Source organism: Budorcas taxicolor, chromosome 22 (assembly GCF_023091745.1).
Source record: "Budorcas taxicolor isolate Tak-1 chromosome 22, Takin1.1, whole genome shotgun sequence".
Lineage (NCBI taxonomy): Eukaryota > Metazoa > Chordata > Mammalia > Artiodactyla > Bovidae > Budorcas > Budorcas taxicolor.
The window spans coordinates 41626888-41652209 of record NC_068931.1 but is presented as its reverse complement, the minus strand read 5'-3'; the positions used below and the strand labels follow the sequence as shown (position 1 = coordinate 41652209).

At 48.7% G+C, this 25322-nt stretch overlaps 1 protein-coding gene across 3 annotated transcripts in view; it reads right to left on the bottom strand.

Annotated features, from left to right (window-relative positions):
* Positions 1-25322, bottom strand: part of PTPRM (protein tyrosine phosphatase receptor type M) — a 657833-nt gene that overhangs the window by 13250 nt on the left and 619261 nt on the right. For 2 of the 3 annotated variants that reach the window (XM_052660546.1, XM_052660547.1), the window contains 9 exons: positions 20063-20179; positions 19341-19390; positions 14685-14855; positions 14317-14452; positions 12817-12966; positions 11690-11863; positions 10557-10688; positions 5825-5950; positions 3633-3796 (listed from right to left, as the gene is read on the bottom strand). In XM_052660546.1, the coding sequence (XP_052516506.1) occupies positions 3633-3796; positions 5825-5950; positions 10557-10688; positions 11690-11863; positions 12817-12966; positions 14317-14452; positions 14685-14855; positions 19341-19390; positions 20063-20179 (1220 nt within the window). The remainder of the gene's footprint in view (positions 1-3632; positions 3797-5824; positions 5951-10556; positions 10689-11689; positions 11864-12816; positions 12967-14316; positions 14453-14684; positions 14856-19340; positions 19391-20062; positions 20180-25322) is intronic. The other variant, XM_052660548.1, reaches the window with a different exon arrangement.

Genomic DNA, 25322 nt, shown 5'->3' with positions numbered 1-25322 from the left:
TCTTGCCTGGAGAATTCCATGGATAGAGGAGCTTGGTGGGCTACAGTCCACAGGGTTACAAAGAGCTGGACATGACTGAAGTGACTTAGCATGCAAGCACGCACACACATATGCTATTTAAATGGTTCCAAAATGGTCGTACGTGCTTACTTTGTTCCAACAGTGTTTGGGAGTTCAGTTACTCCGCAGTCTCCCAACACTTAGGACCAGTTATTTGTTTAAATTTTAGACATTCTGGTGAGAATGTAGGGGCACCCAATTTTGCTGTATTTTATTTTAATGCATATTCTCCTGAAAACTAATGATCCCTTTTCTATGCTTATTGGCTAGTTGGATATTCTTTTGGAAAAAATGAAGTTCTCGTCAAGCATTTTGCCCAACAGTTGGACTGTCTGTCCTTTTCCTGTCGAATTCAGCAGTTCTTTGGCATGCTGGCTATGAATTCTTTGTCAGATGTAAGGAGCGCAAACGTCAGTGTCCTGTCTTGTGTTTCCACTCTCCTTGGCTGAACGGGCGCGCTCAGCTTTAACGATCCAATTTACCAATGTCTTCCTTTACGGCCGCCGTTCTGTGTCCTGCGTAACTCATCTCTGATCACTCCTTCGGGTGAAGATTTTCTGTAGAAGCTCTGTCGTCTTCCTTTGCAGGTCTGCACTGAAGACAGCATGCACTGGAGATGCTCTCCGGGTAGCGTGAGAAGGGAGACCACTGCCCTGCAGGTGGTGTGCTGCTGCGGGACCCTGCTGTGAGTCAGGGGACCCCGAGGTGTGGCTGCTCCTGGATTTTCTCTTCTGCTCGTTAGTCTCTTCTCTCTCTCTGCATCGACACCTCACTGTTTCTCCTCCATTGGCTTTTCACCTAATGCTTTCAGCAGCTGTCGATGACCACTGTCTACATCCGTTACTTTCATCAAGGGTTGAAAAAGCATGAGACTTTAATTCTATCCATTTCAACTAGTTTTATTAGCTGGAAGACATGCATAAGGAGAAAGAATTCCCTGCTTGCTTTCTGTGAACCACTCAGTTCACAGCCCTGAAGGGCGTCCTGGGAATGGATGCTCTGCCCATGGCCAGTAGGTGGCACTGCGCTATACTGAATAGGAAGAAGTTCTCATCTGGGGGGCGGCGGGGACAGCAGGTTGCCTGTGGGTCAAAGCAACGTCTCCTGGCCTGAACTGGAGGATACTAATTCAACCTAACTCTGTTCCTACAACTAAAACACCTTAGATTAAGATTTTAAAATCTTGACAAATGTCAGCATTGCCCCAGCCTGGGTCTCACACCCCGCCTCCGTGATATAGAGAGAGTAAATGGCAGCCCCATGGTAACAGCTGGGACTTCAGGGTTGAGGGGAGGATGGTTCCCAAGGAAAAGTCAAGGTTCTCTCAGCAGGAGAAGGGGCCGGGGGCTCGGCTGGCAGGAGGGCAGAAGCAGCAGGTGCCTGCCGTGTCCAGTGGGTGAGAGAATGGCCACTGTCTTAGGTATCATGTGGGCAGGGGGTGGAACTGTTCAGTCTGGGCTCATAGCCGTGCCTTGGAGAGTGTCTCTACATGGTGGCCTATGAGGTGCAGTGACTTATCTTTGCATTTTCCCCCCAGGCCCCTCTTGGGGCCTCAGATCTCCCACTACTGGGATGTAGCCCCCACCTTTTGTTCTGTTATGATAAAAAAAAATTTTATTTTATTGTGGCAAAAGTCACACGACATAAAACATACTATTTTAACCATATTTAACTGTGCAATTCTGTGGCACTAAGTACCTTCACAATGTACAACTCACCATCATCCATAGCCTGAAAACTGTCACCTTCCTAAACTGAAACTCTGTCCCCATTAAATGCTAGCTCCCCATTCTCCCCCACCCTCGACCCCTGGCACCTACCAAGGGACTAATACTTTCTAACTCTATGAGTCTGACTATTCTAGGTACACCTTGTATAAGTGGAATCAAACAGTATTTGTCTGCACCTACTGTATACCGGAATGCATTTTTAAGATGAACTTAATACGTGTGGGACGCAGCCATTTGGGTCCCAGGGCTGGCCCTGGTCAGGAAGCTTCTACGAAGTGTGATGTTTCTAGCTCCAGAGGCTGGCAGGCTCCTGATGCAGAAATCGGTACCCACAAACTGTATTTGCATTCCCAAGAAAACCCAACCGATCGAATACAAGCTCTCACTAAAGTGCCGATTATCCTCACCAGGGCTGTATCACCTCACACAGGTGACCCTCTGACCTTATTCTGATCAGAAGTTGAGTCTGCAAGTAGAGGAATAAAAACGGGGATGGGAGCAGTTCATAGATCCTTCTGGACATTTTCTTGGTGGAGATGATTTTAATGAACTGGGTCCCTGAGAAGGAAGGGGAAGGTGGAGAGGAGGAGTGGGGGGGACTTCTGATGAAGGGCCGGTGTTGGTTGCCTCATTAGATTGTTTCTGAGGGGACAGTGGTTTCCTGCCACATTTGGTGCTGAGAGGTGGCAGAGTCCTGGGTTCCCAGATCCAGGGTAGGGGGTGGGGGTGGGGGCCATCTCGCAAGATACGACAGCGAGCAGAGTAACGAGCCCTCGGCCATGCTGGCTGCTGTAACCAGGGTCAGTGTCCCCAGAGCAGAGCTTTGTCTTCCCTTCAATTTGGGAGAGAGCTCCCTGTGAGCTTGTTAACAACGCTCCACCGAAAAGAGAAGGAAGTCAGTGTCCACAGACTCTCTCCCCATCTCCCCAGACTGTGAGGCTTTCTAATCGCTGCCCATTAAGCCACCTCCAGCTGGTTGATTAGTTCCTATCCTCGCCCATGAGAAGATGCAGGTGAAAGTGCTTTGAAAAGCACGCAGACTCGAGCCACGGCTTGCAACCTCGGCCTCATGCTGAAATAATCCGGGAGTTAAAAAAGTACTGTTGCCCGGTCTTCCCACCCCCAGAGATTTGGATTTAATTGTTTTGCTGTGGCCTGGGCATTGTTTGTTTGTTTTTTAAAGCTCCCCAGATGTGCAGCCAAGGTTGGGAACCATTATTCTGCAGCCAAAGATCTCCCATTTTAGCACTTGTTAAAATTGCCGGTCTGGAGACCAGTCTGCAGACCCCGACTGTAACCAAATCTTCCCAATATATATCTATCCCCAGGCAAACAAAACAAAACAAAACTCTCTTAAAACCACAAAGAAGAAGGAAACAGTTCCTCTGAAACCTCTGTCATGAAATCCAACAGAATCACTAATGAGTGCACTGGTAAACCAGTTGTGCCATAACGGGGAGGGCCCCTTGACTGTGGCATTTGCTGACGTCCGTGACATAAACACGTCTGCCACGGAGGTTTTTAGGTTACCAACAGTTTCACAACCAGCTCAGAAAATTCTCCGAAGCTTAACAACATGCTCTCAAGAGCTGGAAGGAGCTCACTGAATCCACCCAGGTATTTTTTGGGGGAGGCAGTGGCTCCCAGTCACAAGGTTGGGGCTCAATTTATAGCAGCGACACCCCCTCCAATGGTAAAATGCGTATGTGCTTGTTTTCTGCAAAGTAATGAATGGACTGATGAGCTGGCGCCCAGATCTGCTTACTTTTCCGTTTATAATGAACACAGGCAGTGAGCCGAGGTGTCAGGGCTGGTGTCAGTCCGGTGGGTGTGTGTACTCACAGGCAGTGCACGACCGTGCGTCCCTCCCCGCCGTTGTACTCCTCCTGCCACTTGTCCACCTGGCGGATGAGCTTCAGGAAGGAGCGCTTGGACACCGGCGTGTCCCTGTACATAGGCCAGCCCAGGAACTGGAACTGCTGCACCATCCGGTACCCGTCCTGGGGCTGCAGAGGGCCGGGCGATCGGAGGGGAGTGGAGAGAAAAAAAGCAGGCGTTACTCTCAGGGCCAAGCTCCAGTGCGCTGACCCCACCTCCTCATGCCAGTGGGCCCAAGGGAAGGAGGGCCTGCCTGTAATTAACGAATGGACCGTCTATGGCCCTAGGAGTTAGGAGTCTGAATCGAGAGCTGATATAAAACACCAGGTGTTTTCAATGGGAGGCCAGACAGAAGCGAAGTGGAATGCTCACAGCTTTGCAAACGCTGTGTGAAAAACAGCACACGACCGGAGCTCTGACCACTCTGGGCTGAGAGTGGTAAATAGGCTTGACTTTAATTACAGGTAAACTAAAGGGAGAGGATAAATTGTGATCTGGCAATGTCTGTGAGTTCAGAGTGTTACAGATGACACTCCGTGTCACTGTGTCCTGGGAGTATCACACAGCTCTGCTCACTGGCAGGACTCTTGCTAAGATATCAATAGTTAATCTTTCATCATAATTAAATAGAATTATGTGTATGTGCTCAGTTGCTCAGTCGTATCCAACTATGCAACCCCATGGACTAAAGCTCCTCTGTCCATGGGATTCTCCAGGCAAGAATCCTGGAGTGGGTTGCCATGCCCTCCTCCAGGGGATCTTCCCGACCCAGGGATGGAACAGAACCTGTGTCTATCTCCTAAGTCTCCTGCAGTGGCAGGAGGATTTAAATAGAATTTTAGGAGTCAAGAAATAATCAGGCCACATGATTTTAGTCTGACTCTCTTGGGCTAAATCTTCCGTGGCTGCCAGTAGCACCCAACACAGGGGATCACTCTTGTTTCCTTCCTGGCTGTACCCCCACCAAACCCCACAGCTCTTGGCCTCCCTTCCTGCCAGACTCTTGCTGATGCAGGCTCCAGGCTCAGTCCTTGGGTCCCTTTCTCTTCTCCACTTTTCTCTGGAAGGTTTCATTCAGTCTCATGACTTTAACTATTCCAGTGAGTCCTCAATCTGGGTCTCCAGACCTTGCTCCTGAATTTCACCCTCACAGATTCCAAGGTCTCCACGATATTCCAATGCAGGCATCAAACAGTCACTTCAAACCCAGCACATACCCAGCTGACCTGCCTTCTGTCCATGCATGCTCCGACCCCTTACAATCCTGTTACCTGCACAGCTTTTCCTAACCTGGTTAATGTCTGTTCCGTCCAGTTCTCAGGACCAACATGCTGAGAGCTGTTCCTGAGTCCCTGGGATCCAACCAATTAGCCCATCCTATCCTATCAGCTCTGAGGCCAGAATGTATCAGAGTCCCTCCACCCCCGCCCCCACCCACTGCCGCTCTGTCTACCCTTGTCCTTTCCCACCTGGATTATTACAACAGCCTCCTGACCCGCTCTCTCACTGTCAGTCCTCAGCACAGACGCCAGGCCTGCTTTCTAAAAGCTCGATTAGAGCTCAAGACTCTTCCACTCGGGACCCTGTAGCGGTGCTTCCTTTCCTTCAGCGCGGAAGCCCCGATCCTGGCGGTGGCCTGCAGGGCCCTACGTGACCTCTACCCCCTGGGCCCCAACCTCGGCCCCAGCAGCTACTCCCGCCTTCGCCTCCTGGGCTGCGGACACATCAGCCACCTTGCTGTTATGGGACTCACCAGACAATCCCCCCACCTCAGGGCCTTTGCACTGACTGTCATTTCTGCCCCCAAAGCCAACTGCACGAGAGCACGTGGCTGCCCCTCACGCCCGCCAGGCTGCATTCATACGGTCCCTCTGCTCACACTCTGGTCCAGGCCTGGCACCTTCTGCCTTCCCATTTTTCTCCTATAGCACACAGTACCTCCTAGCAAATCTAGCAGGCAAGCTTTGTGTCCATTCTCTCCTGTCTGTCTCCTCCCTTTAGAACATAAGCTCCACAGGATCAGGGAACTTTGTTTTGTTCACAGACTCCTAGAAGGGCCTTCAGGCTCCCAGAACACTGACTGACCTAGACCATCTACCCAGTCAATTGATGAGAAAATAATGAAACCGCAACACCATGGTGGTTGCGGATCTTACTCGCGCTGCGTTGTAGATTCGGAATATCCTACTGATGATGTCTTCTTCCAGGTCAGCAGAAACAAACTCCACCTGGATGGGGCCGTGTCGGTGGACTCCGTTCTCTGGCCAGTACTGTGGACACAACTGGATTCAAAACACAGAAACGCGAGGTTAATGAGCAGAGTACATTTACTGCTCATGTCTGGGTAAGGTCACTACCAGCATCAGGCCCCAACACCCCTCATTCACTTCAGCTCCTTTCTCTCTTCCGTCCCCCAAGTTGACCTGTTGACTTTCTTGTTGGCTGAGCCCTTAACTACCCCCTGTCCATCTAGTACTTTTTCTCTATTTTCTGTGAAAGCACCACTAAGCCACAAGGAATTCTGCCTCCCAAGGAGGTCATGTGGGCACTACTGAATACCATCGCTGTAAGATCTCTCTTGCCACTGAAAGGCCCTCTTCTCCAGCCCTGGGGAGATGCCCTGAGCTGCCATTATAAGAGCAAAGACATTTGAGATGACCCACTTGATATCCCAATCTCCAACCTTCCACCTGGGCCCGCCTAGGAGTATGTAATCACTTTGAGAGCAGGGCTGTTTAGTGACAAAATACTGATAACATTGTTGGGTTGCATTTTCTCACGCTCTGGTCCAAACCCTCCCAGCTCAGACCTAGGAAACACGGCGGAATAAGAGTAACCACTTTGGGCTTCAATTAAAAACTCAATTTCCTAGCGTCTCACACTCCAGGTATTGATGACACTGGAGAACCAGGAGTTCCGCCGAAACGTGAAGCAGGTGACAAGTGTGGCAGGCAGGGTGCCAGGCATGATGGCAGATGAGGAAGGGGATCTTGCTTACCACTGCCCTGCAGCAACACTGAACTTGGAGACAGGTGAGAAAAACTCGCGTCTGTTACCACAAATCTTTTCTAAAGCTCTGCAAGCATGCATGCATGCTCAGTTGTTCCATTGTGTCTGACTCTTTGCAACCCCCTGGATGTAGCCCGACAGGCTCTGTTGAGTGGGTTGCCCTGCCCTCCTCCAGGGAATCTTCCCATCCCAGGGATAGAACACGCATCTCTTACATCTCTTGTATTGGCAAGCAGGTTCTTTACCACTGAGTCACCTGGGAAGCCTTCTAAAGCTCTGAGACCCTACTTAAAGTCTGAAATGAAGCTTCTTCTGGGACTCTGTATGCAATGATGTTTTGGGAGCAGCATTTAACTATTTTTTTTCCAATTTACTGGAGGGACAAATGGCTGGGGGGCAGGGCAAGAGGAAAACACTTTATTATTTTACAGGCTATTTCTTCTGAGCCAAAAGCAGGTGAAAACATCTCATTTTTAAGCAGAATGATGTACAGTGAAGGTGAGAACCTACTGCTTGAAATTCCTTTTTCTGATGACTTTTCTTTTCCAAAGGATCTAAAGTCTCATCATGGAAGGTTACAAAGGTTGATTTATATCGAAGATTGCAAGATGGTTTCCAGTGGATCAGATGAAGACATCTCCCTCCCTCTGCTATAGAAGCTAAAGGTTTGAATTTCATGACCAACAAGGAAAGTAGGATAACTAAGGGTCCTTTTTGCATGAGCTGAGTCTATAGTATTTTAGAAATTACATTTACTTATTTGAAAATAAGGCTTCTGGGCTTCCCAGGTGGCTCAGCAGTAAAGAATCCACCTGCCAATGTGGGAGATACGGATTCGATCCCTGGGTCAGGAAGATGCCATATACCGTGGAGCAAACTGAGGCCCCATGCCACAACTATTGAGCCTGTGCTCTAGAGCCTGGGAGCTGCAACTACTAAAGCCCATGCTCCCTAGAGCCGGTGCTCAGCAACTAGACAAGCCATCACAGTCAGAAGCCCGTGCACTGCAACTAAAGGTTAGCCCCAGCTCACGGCAACTAGAGAAAGTCAGAGCAGCAAGGAGACCCAGCACAGTTAAAAATAACTATATAAAGGGCTTTCCTGGTGGCGCAGTTGGTAGAGAATCTGCCTGCACAATGGGAGACCTGCATTTGATCCCTGGGTGGGGAAGATCCCCTGGAGGAGGGCATGGCAACCCACTCCAGTATTCTTGTCTGGATAATCTCTATGGACAGAGGAGCCTGGTGGGCTACAGTCCATGGGGTTGCAAAGAGTTGGACACAACTGAGCGACTAAGCACACAACTATATAGTAAATAAAAACTTAAAAAAAGATATTGCTTCCACGAAATTTTTCCTTCCTCACCAGAGCTTCTCGGTGACAAGTTATAAAACTGCCTTGTCAAAAGACAGCTCGCTGAAGTTTATTTTCTCTTTGACCCCCGCAGAATACCCATGTTAAAATTAACAGGCATATGATGGGAAGCTGAGTTGGGAAGAGAAGCCCTAGCACGCACATCTGAACTGTCCTGCCCATTGTCTCCTGATGGAGCCAGCGTTGCTTTCTCTTCGTCCTCCCAATTCAGCCCTCAATCTAAAGCTCGTCACTTTCACCAGAGAAACATGAACGGCCTGGCTGGCGCGGGCTCCTGGATTATGGCATTCTGCATCCTGCCCAGGGAAACCGTGCGGAAAATGGCTTAAATAGTGCATAACACGTCCATGAACTGGGCCTATAAATACTTAAAGCAGCTGAGTGCTATTCTTGCACGATTGCAGAGACTTTCGGTTCAAATGCTCCGTTTAGCGCTCTCTAAAAGGCCGAATCCCAAGAGCATCCTTTCTCCAAACCAGTACCGGCTCCATCTGCTGAGCGGGATGGGGACCTTGGTCTCTCCCACTGGGGCGGCCAAGGCTTGGTATGAACCCAGACAACTGTGGGTTAGGACGTGACTTCAGAATTCAACTGTTAGTTGCTTAGTCATGTCCGATATTTTGTGACCCCATGGACTGTAGCTGCTAGGCTCCTCTGTCCATGGGATTCTCCAGGAAAGGATACTGGAATGAGTAGCCAGTCCCTCCTCCAGGGGATATTCCCAATCCAGGGATGGAACCCAGGTCTCCGGCATTGCAGGCAGATTCTTTACTGTCTTGAGTTCACGGCTGAGTGACTAACACGCTTTAGAATTCAACAGTGTCATGCACAAAGAAACTTGTGTAAGCCACTGATGTCTGGTTCACTCATATGGAAAAAAAACAGTCTGTCACTGCATTTCAGTATTCACATTAGGGGAAAAACAATGATTCTGAAGAGGGAACACTTGCTTATCCTCTGTCTGTGACCAAGCAATCTTGAATGAGTGGAGCTGAATGCACGGCATTGTGAGTTAGAAAACCAGAAACCTCGGTCCTATTTCTGGTTGTGTCATGGCGGTTCCCCAGCTGTGGTGTCTGCTTGTTTTTATAAATGGTTGCCACCCATTCGTCGGAGAGGAGAGGATCACCACGGAAGACTACTGAAATATTCAAGCTTCTTAAGTAAAAAGGACTAGATGAGGACAAGCACGATCATTATTATTTCATTAACTAGCTCTTGGGCTGCAGCCTTAACAAGACAATGCATTGCTTCAAATGTAATGAAAAACATTACAGGACTGAAGTGAAGGTCCAAGGGATTTTTGGCAGATTGATGACAATAAAGTGGATTTTAGGAAGGAAAATTTTTGTCCACTTTGGCTGCTGCAGTATGTCAGACTTTCATTTTTTTTTTTTTTAAATTTGTCTCTACGAGACAGAAAATTAATTCCGTTCCAGAACAAGTTTATTCTTACAACACACCAAGTTCAAACTTCCCACAAGTGCCTCTGTCACGGCAGGTCAGCCCGTGAATAGAATAGCTGGGCCCTAAAGTGATAAATCCAGCTCCCAGGGGCCCTAGGCTCACTCTGTCTGGCCTGACAATTCCCTTTAGGAAAATCCTTCTAACCCCGTTACTAATACTGAGTCACCGCCGCCCAGTTCTATCTCTCTATGTATAAGAAGAGGAGCTACGAACAAATCACATTCATCATTCTGAGTTTTCCTTATCTTCCAGTCTCGATTTCATTTCTCTTTAATATATCTTTACCAAAGAGTTGACAAAAGTAATTGCTATCCCTTAGATATGAAAAAGCCTCCACTCTTTTCACCGTGCTAGGCCGACTGGCTCCAGGTGGACCATGCCAGGAGGCTCGGAGACACTCCCAGCCCGGATCCGGGGCTGTGTCAGGGGCTGATGGCCTTTCTCATCATCTCTGGTCGGCTTGCTCTATGTCCTTCAGCCTCTGGTCAGTCCTGACTGCCTGTTACCCTGCATCTCTCTCCAGTCAGCATTTCCATCGAGAACAGCCCAGATGATGACCCTCTGTTTCCTCATCACTCACACTGTCTCTGAGTTCAGTCCATCTTTTGTCTCAGACTATTTTCTGCTGCCATCCCTAATTACACCTGGTTTTTATTAATTTTTTGTGAAGTTTTTTTTTTGTGTGTGGGTGTGCAGACTATTTTTAAACTCTTCACTGAGGTATTTTTTTTTTTTTTTTTTTTTACAATATTGCTTCTGTTTTATATTTTGTTTTTTTTTTCCACCATGAGTCATGCGGGATCTGAGCTCCCTGACCAGGGATCGAACCCACAGCCCCTGCATTGGAAGGTGCAGTCTTAACCACTGGACTGCCAGGGAAGTCCCCTGTCTGGTTTGTAACACAGGCATCTTTGGCTCCCTGTCCTCGCCTGGGGTTTGTAACCTGCTGCCAGGGGACTGCATTCTCAATGTGCAAACACAGAAAACACAGACCAGACCCTGGGCCGGGCTCTGGCAGCCGTAGTCCATGCATCTCACCTGGGCAGGGTCCACGTCGTTTAGCATCACCACAGACGTGCAGTGATAATCCAGGACCAGCCTCCAGAAGTCTTTCACCGTGTTTGGCAGAGGATGCTGGGTGACTATGAAAGCCGAGGGCTGTTTATAGCTCTGCAGACGCAAACAAGAGAGATCCAAATGGACCCGGGAGAACGTGACAGGAGGGAGCTAAGTTATTTTGTACACATGGGAGCTCGTGACACAAAACACTGAACATATTTAACAACTGTTGCATTCTATCACCATGGTCCATGCCAAAACAGGCCAAAAATAGACTCATCTGCAGAAAAATAATGCTACAAAGTCACCTCACTTTGATACTTAGAAAACTTAATAAGTATCTCCTACAATTTGTTTGGTATTTCTGGTAGAAAGGCAACGTCGACTCTACACACAACTAATTTAATGGAGAAAATTTAACTTTACTTTAAAATATGCATGATTAAGATAGTTCCGTTTCTCCTAAAATCTGTGCGCTTATTGTTTAAATGTGTGAGATGGTGTTACTTATTCCTGCCATTCAAGGACACACACGCTTTTGACAGCTCTGCAGAGCATCAGACAAGCTTAAATACCTTTTTACCGATATCCCACCAATAGAATTAAAATTTCTGCATTAGCACTGAAAATCCCCATTCACTTTTCCCATCAATTGAATAGCAAATGCTCATTCAGTTAGAAGTAAATGGACTGACAGGAGGTAATGGGTTGTGTACTATCTGTGCTGACAGGCAATTTCTCCCCCATGTTAATTACTGCCTAAATCAGGAGGAATGGGAACTAAAATAATGCTGCAAACCATATTATCCCACTTCACTGCCTTCCTGACTTCATAGCTGTCTCTTGCTCTCTGGGCAGCAGGTTAAAAGACTGAAGTGCTCAGAGCACCGCCGACACACCCCTCATTTATCAGCCCTCCTGGACCGGGGTCTCCCAGAGACCAAGAACGTTGGTCCTGACACAGAAACAGATACGGAGGCAGAAGTGCACTTCGTTGAAAGCACAGTTCACGGCTTTAAAGGAAACCAGGGAGAAGACCCAGGTGCTGCCCCTAGAGGAATATCCCGCCGTGTCCTGCCCAGGGAGGGGGTGCGGGGGTGGTAGGGGCTCACGTCCATGAGGGCCGCGTTGATGTAGTTGCTGCTCTCGCCATCGATGGTGATGAGAAAGGGCAGGCAGCGGTCCGGCGGCAGGATGTCCATGCAGCGGTTCTTCTCATGGTTACGGGGCAGGAGTGCGATGCTGCAGTCTTCCACGCGCAGGGTCGGAGTCACCATGTTCAGGGTCTGGGGGACAGAGCAGGCACGCTTGGGAGGAGAACCCCGTTTTGTGTGCAGACCTCAAGGGACCCCCTGTGTCCTGTGGCTGAGGCCCCACTCCCCACTCCCTGGACTCCACTTACACAATGAGATTTTTATTTCTCTTTAGTCTTCAGGACTCTGTGCACAGGCAGAGCCCATCAGACACAAGGACTGCTGTGTGTATGCCAGATCAGGTGCCAATGAGTCCAGCTAGGACTGGACACCGGGGTTTGGAGGAAGAGGTTGGCAGGGGTCAGGCTGGAGTTAGATGTGGAGTCAGGTGCATTCAGATCCCAGGTGAGCGTGAGAAATGGCACAGAGTACTTGGGGGGCAAGTAAAGAATGTTCTTGGTAAAGAACGTGCCTGCGAATGCGGGAGACCTAACAGATGGGAGTTTGATCCTGGGCTGGGAAGATCCCCTGGAGGAAGGCAGGGCAACCCACTCCAGTATCCTTGCCTGGAGAATCCCATGGACAGAGGAGCCTGGTGGGCTACAGTCCACGGGGTCACAAAGAGTCAGACACGACTGAATGACTTAGAACACATGCACTCTTGCCAGCAAGCACCCTGAATGTGCCTGGCTTGGTCTAGCCTTCGGGGTTATACTGTGGGTTGGTCTGACATCTGCTCTCTGGGCAGGGGTAGGGGTGGGGAGGGCCTGGCTCTGCCAGACCAGTGGGTCCCGATGTGGGGATACTAGCTACATCAGCACGTGGTCTGGGTGTCAGGATGGTGTGTAGCGGGGCAGGGCTCAGGCATTCAGTGGGCAGTGGCCAGGGATGCCACTAAACACCCGACAGGACAGCCCCTCGGCCACGGACAACTGAGCCCCCAGCGCCAACAGTGCTGAGGCTGAGAGGGCTTAAGGGTTCTGGAGCTGACTCTGAGGTTCTTCTTAGGAGCAAGGTCATAGCCTTGTCCCTTTAGCACGACCTACCCGGAATTCCTCCTTGATCTGGCTCGAATTGGTCTGTGGGTCCAGCTTGTTCATGTCATAGTAGAGAGACCTGACCTGGGAAGCGGGCACTGAGGTGTCCCCGCAGAGACAGGCTTCCAGAATGGCATCGTGGATGAACACGTACTGCTCCTGGGGAAGCAGAGAAACCAAGGTAACTCCCAGGAACCAGAGGAGGACAGGAGGTAGCCCCTCGCAGACCAGAGAACAGTGGTTCACCTGTCACAGAGTGCACCTTCCGTCCAGAGAGAAGGCCGGGGAGGGGACCTAGCCGCTCAGAGGGGGCTGTCCCAGGGCCAGTAATCCTGTCCCCCTCCAATGGAAGGGCAGGGCATTAGTGATTAGCCACATGCGGAGGACAGTGGGAGGAGAGGTAAGCAGGGGCTCAGTGCAGAAGGCTTCAACACACTGATGGAAACCACTCAGACGCTGGGGCTTCCCAGGTGGTGCTAGTGGTAGAGAAACCGTCTGTCAGTGCAGGAGACGTAAGAGATGTGGGTTCGATCTCTGGGTCAGGAAGGTCCCCTGGAGAAGGGAAGGCCACTGACTTCAGTATTCTTGCCTGGAGAATCCCATGGACAGAGGAGCTTGGTGGGCTACAGTTCATGGGGTCACACACGGTTGGACACGACTAAAACAAAACATTAATTTCCTAGGATCAGTGTGGAATACTTTTTCTCAAACACTTAAGTTCCTGAAATACCCTGAATTCTAACTTAGAGAAGTTCCAGAGTGCTTCCAGAAAGTGGGCAAATTCCCATGATGCCAGGCCACTCACTGGACAGAATTTTTAAGGACAGTCAGAAGAGAAGGAAATGCACAGAGACTACCCTTAAAAATCACTCTGCAAATGCCTGCCTATCCTCAGGGGTGGTCTCGCTCTGGTTACCAGCTAGTTTAAAAGACACAATAAAAAGAAACGGTATTGAAATCCTGAAGGCTTTAAAGTGGAGCCTCGACCGGGACCCTGGACGCAGAAGCAAGGGGAAAGCTGGGCTTGGGGAGCAGATTCTGTTACCTGGCAGACTCCTGGCCTTTTTCATGTGTTTATGAGAGAAGAAAGAAAAGGAAGGAAGGAGGAGGGTGGGAAGAAAGGATGGCCACGTGCCTCGCCTTTTCTGCCGGGGGTTTCTGAAAACAGAACAGCAGCTTCTCTCCCCCTACCTCTTGGCCCTGGGACTTGGCCCGTGGGGGCCGGGCCTGAGGCTGGGCGGGGCCTGAGGCTGGGCCGGGTGTGGACCGGGCTGGGGGTGGACCGGGGTGGACCGGGGTGGACCGGGGTGGGGGGGTGGGGGGGTGGACCGGGGTGGACCGGGGTGGGGGGGGTGGCGGGGTGGGGGGGTGGACCGGGGTGGACCGGGGTGGGGGGGTGGACCGGGGTGGACCGGGGTGGGGGGGTGGACCGGGGTGGACCGGGGTGGGGGGGTGGGGGGGTGGGGGGGTGGGGGGGTGGGCAAAAGGGGCGGGACGGGGGTTCAGTACCTCGGTCTGCACCATGTTCACCCTCCGAGACCGCAGCTCGCGCACGCAGTTGTAGATGTCCACCACCCCTTCCCGCTCGGCCATGTCCAGCATGATGTCAATGACGATGAAACAGCCGGTCCTGCCCGCACCAGCACTGCACGGAGAAAGGGGCTCAGTCAGCGAGGGCAGAAGGGACCCCCGCTGCTGCTTCCTCTTAGATCCTCGCTGGGGTGAAATTCACAGAACGTGGAATGACCACCAGAATGTGTACAACTCAGCGGCGCCTGGCACCCTAGCAACTCGATCAACGCCTCTGTCGAGTTCCCAAACATTTGCATCACCCCAAGGGGACTCGCACCCGCTGCCCTCGCTTGGCCCCCACTCACCTGCAGTGCACCACCAACGGGCCTGCGTTGGGCGGGCTCTTGGATTTCACCTGCCGGACAAAGCCCAGCAGCCCAGTGGCGTGGTAGGGGACCCCATGGTCCGGCCAGCCCGTGAAGTGGAACTGTCTGATCTCTCGGATTTCGTGGACACCTCGCTGCCAGGGGCCGGTCAGCACGGGAGAGAACACAGGGAAATAGACAATGAGGTGCCAGGAGGGCGACAAGGACCCTCAACGTCAGGGAGCCTGGGGCTGGGTAACTGACTGCTGGGAAGAAAGTCATTCTCCAAGGTAACACAGACTCTGAGAGCTCATCACAGGGAGGAAGATGTTTGTAGGGGTGGAAGGGGAGGTGATGCTTTGGGAACACGTGAGTTTACAGGTGCAACAGTAGTGAGTGGATAGTGGTGGGCGCTGAGCCTCCTCGAGCCTCCTTTCTAAGCTGTAGGCTCTGTTAACAGTCTGTGTGTCACTCATATCCTATGGTGTGAGGAGCGGGCCCCGAGATACAGATTAGGGGCGGGAGGAGTCTAAGGGGTGTTTATGTCTCAAGACAAGCAGCCAAGATGCAGACCCCTGCTCAGCTCTTCCGTGTCCTGGTGCCATCTGTGCCGGGCACTTGGGCTGTGCACATGCCTATGTGTACAGGAAGGCTCCTGGAAGAAGGACTGCTTCCATCCAGACAGGCCAGAGGACCACTTTTCATTGGAACTAAGTTTGTTAGGCTTCTCTTTCTAATTGGGGTAAACATTGAACCCATGCATCTGGTCATCAACAATCATATGCAAACACGGCTCTTCAGGTCTGACTCCAGGATCTAGAGTGGCAGAGGTGTCTTCAGTGGTTGGCTTTCAGGAGGTAGGCATGTCAGCAAATACGAACCATGGAAACCAAGAGGTATTTTTGCTGGAATTCTATGTTAGATCAGTAAACTGAAGAGGGAGGGTGGTCCGCCATACAACTGAAGGGGAGGCAGAAGGAAACAGACTTTAACCAATTTTTTTTTTAAATTTACTTTTGTTTTGAGAATAACTAAGTTGATTTATGGGCTTCCCTGATGGCTCAGGGAATCTGAGCTGCCAAAGAAGGAGACATGGGTTCCATCTCTGGGTTCAGGAAGATCTCCTGGAGAAGGAAATGGTAACCCATTCCAGTATTCTTGCCTAGAGACTACCATGGACAGAAAGCTTGGGGTTGCAAAGAGTTGGATATGACTGAGCAACTAAGTACGTTAAATTGATTTTTATCCATTTTTTTCTTCCTAACTATGAATCTATGCAGGAAGACTATGTTTTAAAACAAGAGCCTGTTTTGAAAACAATTACTTCCAGAATAAAGGCTGGAGGTAACCTGAGATAAAACTTGACTTTCCCCCTTCTCTCTTTCCAACACTGTTTCCTGGACACCATCTCTGTGTTAGGCCCTGGGTGTGGTCTTACTATCTCAACACAAACTGTTCAGGAACCCTACGTTCACCATCAGTCACTGTTTGTGGAAACTTAGCCAGGAAGAAATTTATGTGCTTTGAAAGACCAGAAGAGGCAAACAACTATAGGTTCTAAAGATAACAGTTGTTTGCTATCAGGGTGTTCATTTGTCTTGGTTTAATAACACAAAAGTGCGGAAGCTTCACTTCTCTTAGAAAATCATGCTGTTCTTTAGTTGGTTTAAGCATTAAGGAATTATGCCGTCAGGGATTCACAAAGGAAAATCAACACTGTCATCTGCTAAATACGCTCTGTGACCCCAGAGCAAGATTCCTAGGTGGTTAGGAGCCCACATTTCCTCTTGCTGAAACCATGATAACAGTTGGCCAAAGCCTCCATCAGAAGACAAATGGTGAGGTTGTGTCATCCCTGAGTGCTCCCCTGGATTTACCTAGGACGGCAGGGCAGGCAGGGGTAGTCCCAGGAAAGGGAAAAGCCTATAATAAATATTTCTTCATTCCAAAGAGGACAAGAGAGCACTTATGTCCTCAATACACTGTTAATTTTAATTTTTTTGAGCACTTCTTTTTCTAGGTTTCAGATCTAGCATCCCCAAATTCTGAACTCCATCTATCATGGGGTGGGGAAGGGCCATCCAACTGATGTAAGGCTCATTCTCTCAGCAGGGTAAATGTCAGCATCTGGGATGCAGCAAACCTCTTTCCAAAATAAACCTTGCTCTCTAATGTGCTCACTACTTATGAGACGAGCAATGGAGTGGCTTCTGAGTTACTTCTCACTCTTGTTCACAGACGCAGCAGTTCCCTCTTTTGCTGTTTTGTAGTATATTTGGGGGGATAGATCATAGATGTGATTGGTGATCACAGCCCCAACATGTTGCAAGTTGATATCAAGTATATTTTTGTTTTTCATTAACAAGATTTTGTTGTTGTTGTTCAGTTACTAAGTCGCGTCTGACTCTGCGACCCCATGGACTGTAGCATGCCAGGCTCCTCTGTCCTCTACTGTCTCCTGGAGTTTGCTCAATAAGACTTTATGTGATATAAATCAGTATCATCATTATATATATAAATTGTAATAAATATTAATGCTATATAAAGGTGTCTGTATAGCCAAAGCTATGGTCTTTCCAGTAGTCATGTATGGATGTGAGAATTGGACCACAAAGAAGGCTGAGTGCCAAAGAGTTGATGCTTTCGAACTATGGTGCTGGAGAAGACTCTTGAAAGTCCCCTGGGAAACAAGGAGATCAAACCAGTCAATCCTAAAGGAAATCAACCGTGAATATTCATTGGAAGGACTGATACTGAAGCTGAAGCTCCGATACTTTGGCCACCTTAGGTGAAGAGCCAACTCATTGGAAAAGACCCTGATGCTGGGAAAGATTGAGGGCAAGAGGAGAAGGGGGCAACAGAGGATGAGATGGTAGGATGGCATCCCTGACTCCATGGACATGAGTTTGAGCAAGCTCCGGAAGATAGTGAGGGATAGGAAAGTCTGCTGCAGTCCGTGGGGTCACAAAGAATTGGACACGACTTAGTCACTGAACAACAACAATAAAAGGCGTGATATTTACTTCATTCTCCTTGTACTATAATGGGAAGAAAGACGCCTAGTAGAGCCTAACGCAGAGAGGGTGCTTGATAATTAACTGTGGGATGGATGAATCCCTAGGTGCATGTTCTTTCTGACAGGTTTCAGGCCATATTCCTGCTTTTCTGAGCCCTAGGCACCTCCTTGTAGAGGGAATTTGGTGTCTGTAGCCAGCTTCCTTGCTGCCAGCATCAGCGAGGATACATTCCCCCGACAACTTAGATCCACAGAAGCTTTTCAGCTGTCTTCCTCCAGCCAGGATGGGCACTTTGTCATTTAACATCTGTTCAGCTCCGGGTCATCAGCCTCATGGGAAAGGAGAGAGGACTGCCCCATGTAAAACAGGCATTGATCAGTTTCAAATTGCAAACCTTCCTGCTTGTTTGCAGAATGAAGCCCAAACCTATTTTTCACCTTTAGGTCCCTTGATGTAAATCCTCTCAAAACAGAATCAGAACTGCAGGACTCTCAAAGCACACACTTCACTTGGCTGTTTCTCTCTCTGTTTTTTTTTTTTTTTTTAAAGTTTCCTTTCTAATGAGGAAGTTTAAAACCTACAAGAAGTGCTCCGCAGAAGTACTAACGATTTGTTTTCCTTAAAGATTCCAATTGCCTGGTTAGAAAATCACTAACATGTCATTCTGATTTCCCCAAATGCCTTAACAAGCTCCTCATCCTTCCTTTCCTTCCACCAGCTCTTTGCTGGCTGTCTTAGGACTAAAATACGTGGGTGTTTCAGAAACATTTTTGGGCAGCTGGGGATAGACAACACTAAGAGGTTAAAAAAAGAGCAAAGAAACAAACAAATCCTTCCTTTAGCCACTGAGATGCATTTTCAGCTTATTAGAGAGCTGACTATTGTTCAAAGAACTCCATGTTTAAGTGATGGCTTTCGGATGATTTTTTTTTTTTAAAGAAAAAAAAATATTCGGGGTCTTTTATCACTATCTGTTTTAATACAATTATTCATGAGTGCTCTTGCCAAGAGCCATACAAAAATCCTCCATATGCTTTTCTTTTTTTCCCTCCTGATTCTGCCTAAAAAGGAAAAAAAAAAACTGACATCAAAGTGTGAGGTTCAGAACTTAAAGAATTGAGTCAACCAGAACTCCACATTCTTTGAAGTCTTCAAGCCTCCTGTCTGCTTATTAAAAAAGACAGGCTAAGGGAAAAAAAAATGCTAAATAGTATGAGAAACATTAAAATAAACGAAAGTCTCTTCAGCCTTGTGATTCTATGACAAATAGGGTTTTGAAAGTCAGGAGAGGTGTTCAAAACATCGGGGTAAATGAGCCAGGAAGCAAACGCTGCCATTTCTTCATTTCCCACAACTGGTCTTGTTAGTCTGGAGACTGCGTTGAGATGCAGGGGGAATAAGGGCTGGAACCAACTGCCCAGAGGTTCACTTACAACCCTGGGGTCTCTAAGGGAACCCACCACTGGGAAACTTGTGCCAGCATCGCTAAGCGCAGTGTAGGGCTCAGCTGCAGAGAATCAGCTCTGGACAGAAGTCTGGGGACTCCAGAGACAACGCCAGGGGTCCCCTTCTTGGAGGACAGCAAGGCAGAGAACTCGCCGGACACATCATCTCCACTCCCCGCCCCCCGCAGCCTACCTGTGACACTTCTCGGGACGGACTGCAGTGTGCTTCTCCTCCGGGCCCTCCCTATGTCGGCAGAAAGAGGGGGTAAGGAGATTCCCTGTTATGCTCAGAGCAGCAGCCCCATCCATGCGCATGGGATGAGCATTTGGGACGCCGCGCCCGCAGGGACCGAGGGCTGAAACCAGCATGGGAGTGAGTGAATGGAGAAGCTGGTTCATGCAGAAGCGTCCCGCGTCTACTTATGTATGTTTCCAGGTAGACGCTTCCACCTGGAAAGTCCATCATCTGCATGAAACCACAGGCTGAGAAAGGCTTGAGGACGTGAAGGGCATCCAGGAGGAGTTAGAACCCGTGTCTCCACACTGATACTAACTCAGTACCGGGGAACCCACATGGACATACAGCATGAAGGACATTTATCAACTGCCTCTGAACAAGGACAGAGAGACGGGCTGAACAATACTAACCAGGTTGAAAAGAAAAAGGAAGTGGACAGCTAGGTGTATCTTTTGGATTAGCGGCAAAATACATATTCCTATGAAATGGGAATGATTTGCTTCAAAGATGGCAGTGAGGTGCTGCAGGACCAGAGGGTAGGGTGCAGTCCTGAGTCATCACTGGCTACAAACTACCTGCGTTCAGGTGAGACCACGGATGAATTGTCCCGGATAAGTTAATGAGGCTGGTATCACTAATGTCTGACTGTAGCTTTTCAAAAATAGTGTGAAAGCTTACCTTTTCAACAGCAAATGTTCTTATCACGTATTCTGCCAGTAGCTCTGTTTCTATTAGGGTAACTTTAATGTCTTTATAGATCTCCGTGTCATCTGGCCAGTATTTGCAGCATTTGACCTTTAGAAAACACAAAGGAAATGAGGCTAAAGTGGGGTTTTTTTTTTTTTGGAGTTCTCTAAATGATGGGTCACAGTATAATTTATAGGATACAATTTGTGCACAACATCAGAAATATAGCTTAACTTTTTTCTTTTTAGATCACCTGTATATTTTTTTCTCTCCCCAGAATAAAACACAGTTTGAGTCATGGGAGGAATAAAACCTAGGAAAATGGTCTAAAGTTAACAGATAGTATTTATACTACAAATATCCCAGTTACAGTAACCATTCATTTCTTGTCTATTTCTACTCAGGAGTGGCCTGGAAAAATAAACTACAAAAGGTGGCTTGCAATATTTTAGCTCCTCTGAACTTTAAATTTCTTCGAGTTTCAGAAATTGATGGAACATTTTGGAGGAGGACCGAGCAGGAAATTGGAGCCAAAAGTCAAGATTAGAGATTTTTTTTTTTTCTGAAGAAGGCAATAGCTATGTGTTTTTCTCAAGTTACAATTACAGATTCATTTTTTGTCTAAGTAAATTCAGTGTACAAAACCTGGTGAACCCTCCGTGTTAATGATTTCTTCAGTCACCCTAGCACAAAACCTGGAGATCCTTCTCCAAAACCCAACCAAGTGCCAAGTCGAGCAAGCAGTTGAAACAGCTTTCAAATATGTTTTCCGGCTTTTTATTCCCTCTGCCACCATCTTCCTTAAGGCTCTGCTAACTTCCTGTGTGGACATCCCTTCTTAAGAAGCTGCAAAAACCCTTCCAAGTGTGGTCCCCCTGGCACTGACTTGCTCTGCTCAGTAAACTTCTATTTCCAATGACTGCCCATGAAATTAAAGGGAAATTAACTGTGGCCTGGCACGTAGAGGTCTTTTTGGTACTTGGCTGCAACTAGACTAGCATCTTCATCCTGATATTTTTATTACCCTTCTTTCGAGCCACATGTATTTTATGTTCAGAGACAAGTGGTCTGCCTGATCCCCCAGCAGACCTCACGGTTCAGACTCCTACTCAGGCCCCTCCCAGTCACACAATTTGTCCAGCTGAACATTTCATCTGTTCTTTGAAGAGTAGTTCAAATGCCACACCCCCAAAGTCATGGATGTGAGCTCTCTGTTGATGGTCTGAGAGGATGTGCCAGTTCCATTGCGATGACACTGGGTGATGGCCTGCTTATTACCTGCAGGCAAGCAGAGGGCTTTCTATTGCTTATTTCTGCCCCTGGGGTCCAGAAGAGTGGTCGTTAGGAGAAAGGAAGCCTCCTTCCAAAGGGATGCTTGTGGGCAGCCTTCTTTGAGCAGAGGCACCTGGCTGGGCGGGCCCAGAAGCGGCGGCCGAGCCATTCTGCATCCCGCCCTCCCATCTCATCTCCCAAAATATCCTGAAATGGCTTGTCACATCTGTTTCCAGCCTACTCAAAAGCTTTCTAAATTGGGTTCACTTTAGTATCTTTTTAACTGCTTGGACTTGTGTCAAGAGGAAAGTATGTTTTCTTCTGGATGCAGGCTCTCCAATCAGAGGAGTCCGGGCTTGAGTTGCCTCCTGGCCGCTATGTTCTGCGGACATGGATGTTTAGACCAGTGGTTACTGGGTGTCTGTTGGAGCCCAGGCGTGGCAGAACCAGATGCTCCTCTCCTCTGACCATGCTGCCCCGCTGCAGCCCAGTGCTCCCCGCACGGCCTCACCACCTAAGGCACCAGACGGTCTTCAGCCCAGAATGGCAGTTACCCGGTGTCTCAGTGCCGCTTCCATCTGGCCATCACTTGGGCACCCCGTGGCCGAGGCTGCTGCCTGCCTGTCATTGTGGAGGGTGGCGGGGGTGCATGATGGGCTCCTCCCTCCAACGGGGCATGGTTGCTGGCTTTAAAATTCACAAATGTGAAACAGTACAGGAAGCAGAATAACTCTTGGATTTCTAACTCCCTTCACAAAGGGTCATTTTTAGTCAGCAGCCCAAATGATCCCATGTACAATAAAGTCAGACCCCCGGACACTCGGGCTGCCCCACGTTGGCCACACATTACTGTGACCTTCACGGTGTCTTTGGAAGAGGGCATGGCAACCCAGTCCAGTATTCTTACCTGGGGAATCCCAAGGACAGAGGAGCCTGGCAGGGTTGCAAAGAGTTGGGCATGACTGAGCACGCTTGCATGCATGCAGGAATTAGGAAAGGGTCCTGTGAGGTGGGGGTGGGGAGAGCTTCACACCCAGTAGAGCTGAGAGGAGCCACAGAGACAGTTTCCAAACACTCCTCTTCCAGAGTATCACGACTGTCAGACCCAGCTCTTCCTGCCTGGACTCTGCTTTGAGACCCTGGGTTCTCATGACCATGACCTCATCAGTGGCCAGCTCGAGGGGGGAGCCAGCAGGGGCCAGGGCCAGCCTACCCACCCCCTACTTCCTTCTCGCCCTGGCTCGTGTCCTGAAAGGAGGGAACGAGAGGCTGGTCCAGGGACTGAGAGGGACTCACTCCAGAGATGAGTGGATGGTGGCTGGGAGAGGCTGTGGACAGGTCGGAAGAGCAGAGCTCTTTGGAAGAGGAGCTCACGGTCAATTATGCTGTCTTCAGTCTCTCCAGGCCTGGCTTCAGGGACAGATACCGAACAGACAGCCCTGAAATGACTTTAGCTGCCTTGTCTCTTGGGGTGGGAGGGGATAGGAGGGGGTAGGAGGGGAAGAGGCAGGAAGAAAAGACACATCCGATGGCAGCATCCTCCATTCGTATCCCTGATCACAAGTGGCTCCGTTTCGTGGATGCTCCTGTATCACCAGCTCTTCGGGCGGCAGGATGGAGGCTGGGGCAGACTGTGAAGGTCTGTTTCTGTGCTCTGTGCTGGGCCAAGGACTCATTTTGCTAAAAAGCCTGTGATCATGGAGGATGAAGTCAGCCCTTCACTGTGGCCACCACTGCCCCATCGAACAGACACAACCATCGAGGAGGCGGCAGGCAGGAAAAAACACAAAGGCGCTGGTACAAGTTTTGATCCATTAAGTGGTTTTCCACAGAGTCTTTCTAAAAAGACATCCAGAGAAAGTGACCACAGTTCTATGAACAGCTGTGTCAGGGGTCGGCTGAGCGTGGCTTTGCTGGGGACGCTGTTGGCAAGAGTGGGGACGTTGCAGGCAAGCACAGTGAATGAAGAGCCCTGCTTAAGAGCCGCCTGCCAGCAAAGCTTCCAAGACAACAGGTCTATGGTGTGCAGGATTTTTTGTCTTCCACAGAGATCTCGCAGCAATGAGAACATTCACTCAGTTAAATATCCAGATTTCTCTGGCCCTTGTGTGATGAAGTCAGATGGAGGTGCACTGGCATTTTTCTTGCTGACTTGTGGTGTTGCAGCCGATGATGTGTGCCCCTGAGCCTTGGGTTTCTCATGCGCAAAATGGGACTATGGCATTGTTTTTAGGGAGACTGTGGAGAGTAAGGGAGACAGTCTGTATAAAACAGTACCTGGCCTGTCCCAGGTTCCCAGCTCCTCCCTCCAACACCTGCCACATTCGGCCCTGCCCTCTCCTTTGGGCAGCACGTCTGAAGCCTGCTCTAACCGCTGGAGGTCTGGATGGTGTGAATCTGGGGGAATCACTTCATGGCACCAGCAAGTCCCTCTTCAGGCTCCTGCCTCAACCTCCTCCTGCAGGGCTTCTGGTTTTCTCTCTGGTCTTCCATTAGCATCTCTCAATGAATGGATATACAATACTTAGAACATCACATCTCTATCCGTAACATTTCTTTTCATCTGCTGTAAAGAAACTCGTGGCCCGATGCCTCCTGTGGAATGCCAGGTGTCATCTTGCAGACCTCCCTAGTAAATGTCCTGTTCCTTTTCTCTCCTACCTAACTAGATGACAAACCATCAGCACCTTGAAGAAACACATATACCCAGGCTGCTTGTTCCTCACCTTGTTCAACAGATTGGACTTGACTTTTAGCCATTCCTGAAATTTAAATCATCCTGCAGAAGGATGGAGACTTGCTGCCACCAAGGACAATGATTAGCATGTGTCCCTCTCTTGGGGCCTCCATTCTTCAGTTGTAAAATGGGATAGTGCAGACTTTTCCTATTTTCCTAGTTTTATGTTAAAGTTACAGAGGAAGGCAAGGCTTGAATCAGCTGCATTGACATGATGGTTGATGGTGGATCAAAATGCATACTTACTGAATGAGTATAAGCTCATCCAAGGTTAAGGTTATCTTTACTCAGGTCACAAAATGTCAATCTTAAATACCCAATTCATTAAAAAAAAAAAAAAGATCGATGAAAGGCAATCATGAGAGTTCAAGACAGAAAAATTTCAGTAATGCCTACAAAAATAATCTCTCTTCCCTTTCACGTACGAACTGGATGTCTTGGAACAACTTAAGAGATTCTGTAAAAAAATTATTATTTTGTACTGCTACATATTACCTATGTTATTATTATTTTTTTAACTATTAAACTATTTCCACATGTTATTAAGGGGAAAATCTTTCCTCTCTCTTACTTCTTCCATTGGTCTTGGATCTGGTGGGTTTTTGTAGAAAAGCAAGTGTTCTTTGTATTAAGGCTCCAGGTGCATTTGGAACCTTAATACATCTTCCTTGTAGGTGAAGAAGTGAAAGTGTTAGTCGCTCAGTCATGTCCGACTCTTTGTGACTCCATGGACTATAGCCCGACAGGCTCCTCTGTCTATGGGATTCTCCAGGCAAGAATACTGGGATGGGTAGCCATTCCCTTCTCCAGGGGATCTTCCCAACCCAGGGATCAACCCTGGGTCTCCTGCATTGGCAGGTGGATTCTTTACCATCTGAGCCACCAGGGACGCCCATCCTGTATGTGAATTAGAGCTTATTCTGACATCCAGTGTTCATCTTTAACTTTTTTCTTTTGTTACTCTTTTAGTGACAAACGTGAAAGGAATTACAAGACAATCTTTTTGGGAAGATGATAATCTTTACAGCATCCATCAGTTCCCTTGCATCCCTTATATATGATGAGGGTGAGCATCTCTGGTTCCTGCTTCTCTTGGCTCCAAGACCCTTTACCACCTGTTATCAGAACTATTCAGGGCAGCTCAACAATCATCTTCCTACATGACTCCAAGACCTCATTTGGATTTTTAATAAACAGTTACATCCTAATGAAGTCTTCATCAAACTGACTAAAAATGTTTAG